Genomic DNA, 11,497 nt, shown 5'->3' with positions numbered 1-11,497 from the left:
TGGTCATCCAGTCTCCTGTCAGACTGCACCGCCAGCCCCAGCAGAGCCTGGGCCTTCCGCCTGGTGCCTCGTGTCCAGTCCTGCCACGAGTGGGAGGTTCAAAACCTCGTTATCCCTGCTGCCCTGTGCATCCTCGGGTCTGTCCTTAGTCACTCGGGCCTCCCGCCCCCCACGGCCCACCATCCTTGCTGCCTGCCACTCCTGCCTCTGGGCCCACGACCTGGGTCAGATTCCAGGCCGAGCACAGCTGGAGCGACTCGGGGGTGCCTTGAGGTGTCCCAACGACAAGGACTGGGGCCGTGCCGCCTGCCCTCGCATCTCTCCTACGGTACAGAAAGCCCGCAGCGGCCCACAAGCACGCGCTTTACGATCAAGAGCTGAGGGCACGCGCGTGGCGACCCTTCCTCTCCTGGGCGGAGGGACCTGTCTTATTGGAACCACACCACAGCCGACGACGAGGTGGCAGAGAATCTGTCCCGCGGATTCCAATGTCCCTTCTGTGAAGAGGGGCCTGGATCGGTACTGGGACATCACCGTGACAGGAAACTGACAGGACATGGGAGGCCGCGCGGGGCGCACTGCCCGTTCTCTATCTCGGTGTCGGCGAGCGCCGACCGTCCCGCCCGGGAGCATCACGTTTCTGTTGGGGGCGTAATACATTCTTGGAGTCGGGGGTCTCAGGAGACTCGGGATTTCATAAAAATGATGTCCTGATACATGCTACAGCACGGACAAACCTTAAAAACGGTGGTGAAAAAGCCAGATGCAAAAACATGATTCCACTTACGAGAAGTGCCCAGAACTGGCAGGTCTTTAGGGACAGAACGTAGACTGGCGGCTGGCTGGGCAGGAGGGGGAACGGAGCGACCGTGAATGCGTCCAGCGTTTCTTTCTGGGCTGGTCAAGAGTTCAGGAAGTAGATACAGTGGTGGATGCACAACACTGGATACACTAAAGACCACTTACAGGCACACTTTTAACAGAGTGTACTTGATAGGTATGTGAACTATATTTCAATAGTTATTTAAAAAAAGAAAGGGGACTACATTGTTAATTGCTGATGTTTATTAAGGCTCCAAACTTTCGGGTTCCAAAAACACACCTGACCCACTCCCATGTGCAGCTTGGTGACTGATTACTTGTGGCTGAAAGGGGGGACGGGTCCCCACTACAAATAGTGTGACCTGGAAGTTCCTAAAAGCCCCCCCCCCCCGCATGGAACCACTGAGACATCATCCGTGTTCTTCGACACCCTTGGTGCAAGGAGACCTCCACAGAGGACGACTGCTCTGCAGACAAGGCACTAGCTTCTGTCTTCAGAGAACGGACCACATAGAGGGCCACCTTCCAACCTTTGCCACTGCAAAGTCTGCACGGCAACTTGGCTATTCCAACCTTGTCTTTTCACGAATCAGGGCCCTAAAAGTTACCCACCCTTCCCTGCCTGTCTGGCGGTGCCTGGTCTGACGTCCCTTCGCTTCCTTTTATAGCAGAGGATGTTTTTACGAGCAGGCTGCCTGCCCGGGTCCTTTCGGTAGGAAGATATTTTCCAATTTCAAAACAGAAACATCGCACCCATTTGCTGGCCCTTGAGGAAGAAAACTATGACTGATGATTGTATTTGCAGCTTTCTCTGGAGCAGACCCGTTCTACAGGGTTCAAGGCGGGCTTTTCCCAGACGAGCGCGGGGTGGGGGCAGCCAGCAGTGCCCAGCGAGCCCACTCGTGCTGGCCTCCCTGCCCAGGCCCGGCCTCCATCTGACGCTGACCCTGGGCACAAGTGCCCGTTTACGTTACCCCGAACTCGCTCTCAGGCCAGGCAGACAGGCAGGCCCAGGCTACAGGGTGCCAGCGGAAGGCTCTGGTGGCCCTGCCCCCAGGTAAATAACACGTCCTAATGAGGGGAAGACCGCAAGGCGCTGAGGAGTGAGAGGACCCGAACACGGCGGAAATGCTGGTGTGAAGCCAGAGTGCCCAGCGCGCGACCTCCTGCCCTGAGCCTGGCACTGTGGTGGGTGCTCTCTTCACCAGCACAAGGTCCGTCAGTGCCCACGTCTGCCCGGCTTCGGGCTGAAAAGGAGCCGGGGAAGAGCGAGGGTCAGGGGGCCTGGGCAGAGGCCCCGGCGCCCGGCGGCGGGCTCCCTGGGGGTGCAATGCCTCCCTAGTTGTCCGGCGCTTGACTAGCTCTTCCATGCACCCCGGCTGCACCTGGAGGCTGGCCCCCCGGCTCCTCCGGAGCTCCACACTAGCTCACCGAGCTCCTGTGCTCGCGGGGCCCGGGGCAGGGGAGGCCCAGCCGGAGGCTCTGCGGGAAGCCCACAGGGTTCTCGATCTGCCTCGTTCCCTGGGCCTGGCTCCCAGGGGCCGCCATGCACAGAAGCAGACAGGAGGATGTTAGTGTCAGAAGGGCGGCACCTCAGCCTCACAGCTGGGCACAGAGGCCACAGGCGGGCAGGGACTCAGGGTCACTCGGTGAACTGGTGGTGAGATGAGATGAGCCCTGCAGTCTGTCACGTGTCCACACTGCGGCTGCCGGGCACAGACGGACTCTGGGGACGGGTCGGACAGGCGGACCTGGAGGGCTCTGCCCCTCACAGACGGGTGGGCGGCCCCTTGGCGACGTGCCTGCTCGTGTGGAAGCCGTCCCTGTGGCCCACGGGGTTTCCTGCCACTCGTTCTCATCCACGCAGCCACACGGGGACCCATCTCAGTGACGTCAGGAGCAGACAGCAACTTACAAAGGGCAGGTGCCTGAGCAGCAAGAACAGGCCCTGGGTAGGAAGGGTCATTTACCCCACACAAACTCAACTCAAACTCAAACTCGGACGTCTCGTAACTGGAAGGAGATGTGCAGCAAAGGGAAGTGGGAGACGGCAACATGACTTCTGTATTGACATTTGGTTCTCAATAATAACATCCAAAATGCGTTCCGTTCTCATAGCGCTGCATCGGGCCAAGGGTATAGGTTGCCGGGGTCTCCCCTGGGAACGGGAGGAGCTGGTGCTGGGAGGCACTGCGCTGCCTCAGGGGCCTACACACAGCCGGGTGGACAGCTGCCGCGGGCGCCCTGGCTCGGAGAGGGGGCGGGGCGGCGATCCCAGCCAGCCTGCAGACACGGGGCCCCCCTCGAGGCCGTCACAGGTACATGTCATCGTAGCCCGGCGGGGGGAGGTGGTCGGGGTTGGGTCTGGAATGGAAAGAGGGCTGGTGAGCAGCGTGCCGGCGGCCAAGGCACGCAGGCAGATGGGGCCGAGCTGAGGAGCCTGCCCTCCACGCCGGTGTGGGGTGTGTGGAGCTGAGGGCGTGCGCTCGAGAGCCACACAAATGGGGGCTGAATCCGATTCTCCTACCACGGGTGAGTGACTTCACCTTTTGGGGCCCCGGTTTCTGCACCTACAAACCGCACAGTCCCTCTACCCGTGAGTGTGGACACAGACTCAGTGAGTCCCCGACACGTGTGGAACTCCCGATGAGTGAGCAACATCCCCTCCTTGGGGCCCCCTGAGCAGAGTGCGGGAGGGAGGCACCGAGGAGCAGGGGCCCCTGGAGCTCTGGGGGGCACCAGGCAGGGCCCGGAGGAGGCCCCATCCTGGCAGTGGGGGCGGAGCAGACGCCCCGCTCCACCAGGCTCTACCTCTCAGCACACCCGAGTGAACACCTACCCGGATGGGCTGGTCCCAATGGGTCCGAAGGGGTCAAAGCGCGCTCCTGGGGGCACTGAGCCTGGAGGAAGCCGGGTTGGGAGGCCCGAGGACGGGTCAATACGTGCTCTTGGGAAGCCAGATCTGAGGGGATCCACAATCATGCCACCTCTTGGACGCCTGAGGCAAGAAGGAAGAAGGGGTCTGGGTGCAGCAGGGAGCTGCTGGAGAAGAGGCAGAGGAGGCAGGAGTGGACCGAGAATGCCCAGGACTCGCCTCTGGAGGTTCAGGCGGACAAGCAGGCTGGCGGCAGGGTCCCAGCAGGAAGTGGGCAGGAATGCAAACACACTCCCCTGGCACGCATGGCTGGACCTCTGGCTCTCCAGGCATCTTGGGCCCACAGAACCGAGACTCCTGCCATGCCCGATACCCCACGGGGGACAACTGGATTGAGAACAGGTGCTAGAACTTGCCCAGGTCAAAGCAGAATCACAAGGCTCTGCAGGGCACTGCTTCAGGCCTCAAGCCTGAGAATGGCACTGAGACAATTCACTCTGCAGCTCTTCTGACGTCTCCTCAAAGAACCTCAGGCCAATCTATGGACTGCCTGTGGGTCTCCCGTCTGGCTCCAGACAACGGCTCTCTCTCATGATGTTCCACGGACCTGAGCTCAGTGCTCAAACTAGGACACATGAGCTGATGTCCCCCTAAACCACTCAAGCTTACCTACGTACTCATGTGACTGCAGCTATCTAAGAACCTGCTCAAGTGGGGTCAATTTGCAGCAGAGGTCAAAACCTAGTTTGAGTCATTCATGTGAGACACTACATAGCTGAGGCTGTGATGACTTTACAGGGTCCATGACAAGAACCACCCAGAGATTAGCGGGAGCACAGGCTCCCTTATCAAGCGAGGGGACCTGTGAGTAGTGCCAAGCTTCTTTAAGGTCTGTAGCCCACCATGCGCTCTCAGTCCTCACCGGACAAACCTGTGCAGTGTCCCGCACCAGAGGGAGCACTAACCCAGGGAGGATGGGGGGGATGGGGGAGGCCCAGGGAGGATGGGGGGGGACAGGGGAGGCCCAGGGAGGATGGGGGGAGGACAGGGGAGGCCCAGGGAGGATGGGGGGAGTGGGGGAGGCCCAGGGAGGATGGGGGGGGATGGGGGAGGCCCAGGGAGGATGGGGGGAGGACGGGGGAGGCCCAGGGCGGATGGGGGGAGGACAGGGGAGGCCCAGGGCGGATGGGGGGGGAGGACGAGGGAGACCCAGGGAGGATGGGGGGGGGACAGGGGAGGCCCAGGGAGGATGGGGGGGGATGGGGGAGGCCCAGGGAGGATGGGGGGGATGGGGGAGGCCCAGGGAGGATGGGGAGGGATGGGGGAGGCCCAGGGCGGATGGGGGGGGAGGACGAGGGAGACCCAGGGAGGATGGGGGGGACGGGGGAGGCCCAGGGAGGATGGGGGGGACGGGGGAGGCCCAGGGAGGATGGGGGGGACGGGGGAGGCCCAGGGAGGATGGGGGGGGATGGGGGAGGCCCAGGGAGGATGGGGGGGGACAGGGGAGGCCCAGGGAGGATGGGGGGGGACAGGGGAGGCCCAGGGAGGATGGGGGGGACGGGGGAGGCCCAGGGAGGATGGGGGAGACGGGGGAGGCCCAGGGAGGATGGGGGGGGACAGGGGAGGCCCAGGGAGGATGGGGGGGGGACGGGGGAGGCCCAGGGAGGATGGGGGGGGACGAGGGAGGCCCAGGGAGGATGGGGGGGGACAGGGGAGGCCCAGGGAGGATGGGGGGGACAGGGGAGTCCCAGGGAGGACAGCCGAGCCGCCCGCCCCTGCACCGGTGTTCTCCCCCATCACCCCAGGCATGGCAGCGCGCAGGAGCACAGTGATTTCTCAGCAGCTCAGCAACAACCTGTCTCCTCCACCCCGAAGAAGACTGATGAAAGTGCTAAAATTAGAAGAGGAGCCCGGCTGAGAAGCCACGGGCGGCGTGGGCCGCCACCTTCAGGCAGTACTCACCCAAAGGGGTCCAGGTCCTCTCCCCCAACAGCAAACGGGCCCAGGGGATCACACCTGAAACAAACAAGGGACAATCACCGCCAAGTCCCAGAGCAGCCGGGCACCTGGGTCCCCACGGGCTGGAACCTGACAGCAGAGGGGTCACAAAGGCACTCACTCCCAGGCTTGGGGACAGCAGACACCCCTGCACAAGGCATCAACTGCTAGGGATAATGCAAAGTGGCCCTTGGCAGAGACTAACACGGATAACGTTACAGTGCCGAACACAAGGCTGTAACAGGGACGGTCCCAGTTCCCTGGGAAGGAGAAATAGGAGAGGTGCTAACGTCCACATAACCTTTATCTTATTTACATTTTTCTCACACTCCTCAACTCTGGATAAAGAACCCAGATCTTTTAGATCAGAAAACTATTCTAAAACCCAAACCACCAAAAGCTCAGATTTAAAAGCTTCCAACGGGGAGAGCAAGATGGTGCTTCCCAACCTTTCTGTCAATATGTCCCGGCATGGGACTCATATAAGTGCTGTAGATCTGCACTGAGGCTGTGGGAGGGGCACAGCCCACTGTCACCTCTGAGGTTTCCTCCCCTCCCCCACTACCCTTATCCACAACACAGGAGCTAGCAGCACTAACGGAGACTCTGTCTTATAGAATATATATATATATACACACACACACACACACACACATACACACACACACAAAATAGAGCTCTTTCAAAAACCTTAAGTATCTCTTATCCTTTGATCCAACAATTCTATTTCTAGGTATCAACTGTAAAGAGAGAACACTTTATTCAAATTAAAATATCACCATAAAAGCTATAATCCAGGGAACTGTGTCGGCCTAAACAGGGACCAGGGCACATCACGGCACATCCCTAAGTGCAGGCACGGAAACAATGTTCTCACAATGTTTTATAATGATGTGGAAGAATGTTTATGCTATAGTGTTAACTATGGGAGAAAGGCGGGTGGGTCGTCGGTAACCTAGGAAATCAGCGGTGTGCATAGAAATAAGGCTAGAAGGACGCGTACTGAAAATATAAACAGTGGGGACTTTCTTCTATTTCCTATGTTTCTTCTACAAAGGACATGGATGTGAATATAATAAAATAAAGATTTAGTGTCCGAGAAAGTGGTCTTCGGGCTGTGCTCGGGGCCCGGTGGGCAGTACTGCCGACAGCTCCGGAGCGCGGCGGCTCCTGCCAGACCGCAGGGCAGCCCCGTAAATGCCCCTCCTCGAAGCTCACAGGTAAGGAGCCATCCATTACAGAGCTGAGGTAGCAGCTTCCTCTGTCAGCTGCCTAATGGGCTGGAAAAGACACTGTGATTTAGGGGGACTTGGCTTCCAAGGGAAGGTGACTGTCCCCGTCACGGTTCACAGAGCTGTCAGTGAAAGTTTCTGGTGGCCTCCCTGGTCAGGCCAGGCGGTGCCAGAGGGCAGCAAGCTCTTCACCCACCGCCACCAACTGGCCCTCTGACCAGTGCACAGAAGGGGCTCCTAGCGGCTCCAAGGATGTCTGGGAGAATGGAGCCCTGGCTCAAGCACTTCACCCATCGCCACCAACTGGCCCTCTGACCAGTGCACAGAAGGGGCTCCTAGCGGCTCCAAGGACGTCTGGGAGAATGGAGCCCTGGCTCAAGCACTTCACCCATCGCCACCAACTGGCCCTCTGACCAGTGCACAGAAGGGGCTCCTAGCGGCTCCAAGGACGTCTGGGAGAATGGAGCCCTGGCTCAAGCACTTCACCCACCGCCACCAACTGGCCCTCTGACCAGTGCACAGAAGGGGCTCCTAGCGGCTCCAAGGACGTCTGGGAGAATGGAGCCCTGGCTCAAGCACTTCACCCATCGCCACCAACTGGCCCTCTGACCAGTGCACAGAAGGGGCTCCTAGCGGCTCCAAGGACGTCTGGGAGAATGGAGCCCTGGCTCAAGCACTTCACCCACCGCCACCAACTGGCCCTCTGACCAGTGCACAGAAGGGGCTCCTAGCGGCTCCAAGGACGTCTGGGAGAATGGAGCCCTGGCTCAAGCACTTCACCCACCGCCACCAACTGGCCCTCTGACCAGTGCACAGAAGGGGCTCCTAGCGGCTCCAAGGACGTCTGGGAGAATGGAGCCCTGGCTCAAGCACTTCACCCACCGCCACCAACTGGCCCTCTGACCAGTGCACAGAAGGGGCTCCTAGCGGCTCCAAGGACGTCTGGGAGAATGGAGCCCTGGCTCAAGCACTTCACTCATCGCCACCAACTGGCCCTCTGACCAGTGCACAGAAGGGGCACCTAGCGGCTCCAAGGACGTCTGGGAGAATGGAGCCCTGGCTCAAGCACTGCACCCACCGCCACCAACTGGCCCTCTGACCAGTGCACAGAAGGGGCTCCTAGCAGCTGTAAGGACGTCTGGGAGAATGGAGCCCTGGCTCAAGCACTGCACCCACCGCCACCAACTGGCCCTCTGACCAGTGCACAGAAGGGGCTCCTAGCGGCTCCAAGGACGTCTGGGAGAATGGAGGCCTCGCTCAAGCACTGCATCCACCGCCACCAACTGGCCCTCTGACCAGTGCACAGAAGGGGCTCCTAGCAGCTGTAAGGACGTCTGGGAGAATGGAGCCCTGGCTCGGGAAGCAGGCAGCCGACTCTGTCTCTCTCCTGGGGGGGAAGGGAGAAGAAACGGAGAACAATGCGGCCAGGAAGGCAGCTGCGAGGCCAACCCCAGCAATCTGGGAACTTGAAACGGTCACAACACATCCTTCAGCGCACGCTCAACGCCCTCTCGCAGTAACACGTGCACGCTTTCGCGAACTCAGTATGGGCACGTGCAGACCCCCCCTTTCAAACGGTCTCCATCCTGGGTGTGCTCACTGAGACGTCAGAGTTTAAAAGCAGGTCAGTTTTGCACATGGTCTCCGAGATCAGGCCCTACTGCTTCCCCTGGTGCCCGGCTGGAGGGAAGCCTGCTGTGCGCTCACCGCGAGGCACGGCTTCTCAGCCGGCATGCCGGACAGGGTGTCCCAGCTCCAAACAGGGCCCCTCCAACAGAGGGGTCTGAGGGACCTGGCCACGCACGTCCCTTCTTAGACACAACCCCTCCTCCCTTGCCCACACAATGCCCATTACTGCCCTCCTGGTGGCTGAGACGCCCTGCTCTGGAGGAAGACGGGCTCTGGGTGGGGAATGCTCTAGCTGGTTGGCAAAGGTCTGTCCTTCTCGCTGTCCTGTACAGTGTAAATCTGCGCAGTGGCACTGCCAGAGCCGCCCAGACGGGACGCAGCCCCGGCTGCGCACAGACGTGCTGACAGCCAGAGGGCCCGGGAGGGCGGAGCACCAGCCACGACCACCGTCCACGGTGCGCCTGCTCAGTGTCGGCACTGGGCTCAGTTTCGTTTTGAAAAGAATACATTTTTAAATTTAATTTTCTGAATAGGTAATACACTCACCAGTTGCAAAATTCAAAAGTAAAGAGGGCACAGAGACCCGCAAGGTTCGGCCAGCTGTGTTTCGGAATTCAGAATTTTTCGTATTTTAGAAAGGTCAGATGAGTACGCCTTATATTCTCTGCTTAACGCTCCCATGTGGCACCCTGTACCCAATTCTCAGACATTTCTGTATAGCGAGTGAGTAGTCAGCCGTGGCATCAGTGGAAATATATCAAGAGCTTCCTGCCACTCTAGGTCAGGTTTGCTACCAAACAAGGTTTGGGACCAATCTCATTTTTGGGAAGAAAAAAACAAACCAACCCTGCTCTCAGGTCTCTTCTGCCTTCAGAATTATAACTAGGAGACTGTGGGCTCGTGAAAGTGACCATCTCCCCCCCCCCCCCGCCCCAGCCCCCAGGTCTCCAGTTTTTGTCATCCGTCCACAGATACTCTGCCTCCCCAAGCAAATACAATCTCCTCCATGTGGCCTTTAGGCAGACGATGTGCCCAGTCCTCTGTGGTTATCTGCCTCATCTCTGCAGCAGCCCCTGGGTGCGTGAGCCCGTTAGTCCAGGAAAGTGACTGACAGCGTGTGCTGCCAATTACACAACCCAAGTTTTCCCGCGAAAATGAGCAACGTGGAAATCCGTGTTCACCACTAGCTTGATGGCTTCCCTACACGACACCGATGCTGATGAGATCAGTGATATGAATGAACGAGAGTTTCTGATACTGTGTGATAAAATGTGCCAACATTGAGTCAATCTGCACATTTCAGTGAACTAATATTTCCCAAACAGCTGATACACGATCTTCTAATATCATTCATGGGCAAAAGATCCCACTGAAAAGGCAGGACAGACCACTGGACTTGAATGGAATAATGAACATATAGAGTTCACTGATACGGATTCAGATGCCACATCACAATGAACGCTCACAGAAACCATCATGTGTCAGGTTCTGGTGAAACGCAAAGACTACCTACAACTATTTGAAAAGGTTGTTCAACGATTCTTGTCTTTTCCAGCAAGCAATCTAGGCTACGGCTCTAACAAAACATTACCACTTACTAAGTGCAGAAGCAGAAGTAAGAATCTAGGTTGTCTGTCTTCCATGACAGACAGTAAAATAATTCGCAACAATGTAAAAACAATGTCACTCTTCTCACTAATTTACTTTCTATTTTGGAAAAGATAGACCTTTTCATAAAACTCCTTTTATATTATATGTGAACACATACTGGGCTTGTTATTTTTTTAATTAATGAGCAAATGTGTATTTAAAAATTTGGGGGGCCCTGGCTGGTTGGCTCAGTGGTAGAGCGTTGGTCCGGTGTGTGGAAATCCCCAGTTTGATTCCTGGTCAGGGCACACAGGAGAAGTGCCCATCTGCTTCTCCACCCTTCCCCCTCTCCTTCCTCTCTGTCTTTTTCTCCCCCTCCCACAGCCAAGGCTCCATTGGAGCAAAGTTGGCCCGGGGAACTGAGGATGGCTCCATGGCCTCTGCCTCAGGCGCTAGAATGGCTTCTGCAGCAACGGAGCAGCACCCCAGATGGGCAGAGCATCTTCCCCTGGTGGGCATGCCGGGTGGATCCTGGTAGGGCACATGTGGGAGTCTGACTGCCTCCCTGCTTATAACTTAAGAAAAAAAAACATTGGCTGTAACTTCTAATATGGTAAACACTGATAGAGTAACTCAAAGAGTTCTCTGGGGTCCTAAATAATTTTTGAAAATGCAAGAGGGTTCCTAAGATCAAAAAGTTTGAGATCTGCCAGTTTAGGAAACGTAACTCAAGGAAGTAAAAAATGCAAAACAAACAAAAAAAACAAACACCAATTTACATACAGATGTTCATAGTGTGCGATTTAAAATGGAAAACTGGACATGCTTGAAACATCGCACTGAGGTGAGGCCGATAACGTAGCTATATAATAAAATATCAGATGCTAACAACATTCAGCACTTCAATCAGTGAATCACGAAATTAAAAAAAAAAATGCAGAACACAATATATTAGGAACATTCAAAAAACATGTAAAAAGATACAGACTGGAATTAAAAATGAAATTTGAATGACATAAGTAAGAGCTTAATAGCTAAGGATTTATTTTTAGCAAAGCTGGTTAAGCATAGGAAAAAATGTTTTTTCGAAATGGGGAACAGGATTTGGGACCGGCTCCTGACTGCCTGAGGGACAGATGGAGCAAAGAAAAATGGGTTAGAATTGTAGTAACAACAAGTTAGGGGGCTGATGTGGCTGTTTTCAGTAATTCTCCCCGAGATCTCTCAGGAGGACTGACCTCCTTTTGACCCTCAATTCTCCACCTACACCAGCACGGAACCAGCACGGAACCAGCACCAAACCAGCACGGAACCAGCAGAGCCAGGCCCTGTGACAAGCTCCGGACACACC

At 56.9% G+C, this 11,497-nt stretch overlaps 1 protein-coding gene across 1 annotated transcript in view; it reads right to left on the bottom strand.

The window, feature by feature from the left end:
* Window positions 1-1,514: 1,514 nt before the first annotated feature.
* The window catches only part of PSMF1 (proteasome inhibitor subunit 1), a 29,856-nt gene continuing 19,873 nt past the window's right edge, over window positions 1,515-11,497 (bottom strand). The window contains exons 5-7 of the mRNA XM_066384179.1: window positions 5,660-5,713; window positions 3,662-3,820; window positions 1,515-3,186 (exon numbers count right to left, since the gene is read on the bottom strand). Coding sequence (XP_066240276.1) covers window positions 3,135-3,186; window positions 3,662-3,820; window positions 5,660-5,713 — 265 coding nt within the window. The 3' untranslated portion in view covers window positions 1,515-3,134. The remainder of the gene's footprint in view (window positions 3,187-3,661; window positions 3,821-5,659; window positions 5,714-11,497) is intronic.

Source organism: Saccopteryx leptura, chromosome 5, assembly GCF_036850995.1.
Source record: "Saccopteryx leptura isolate mSacLep1 chromosome 5, mSacLep1_pri_phased_curated, whole genome shotgun sequence".
NCBI lineage: Eukaryota > Metazoa > Chordata > Mammalia > Chiroptera > Emballonuridae > Saccopteryx > Saccopteryx leptura.
Note: the sequence above shows the minus strand (reverse complement) of the source record. Positions and strands in the feature narration are given on the sequence as shown.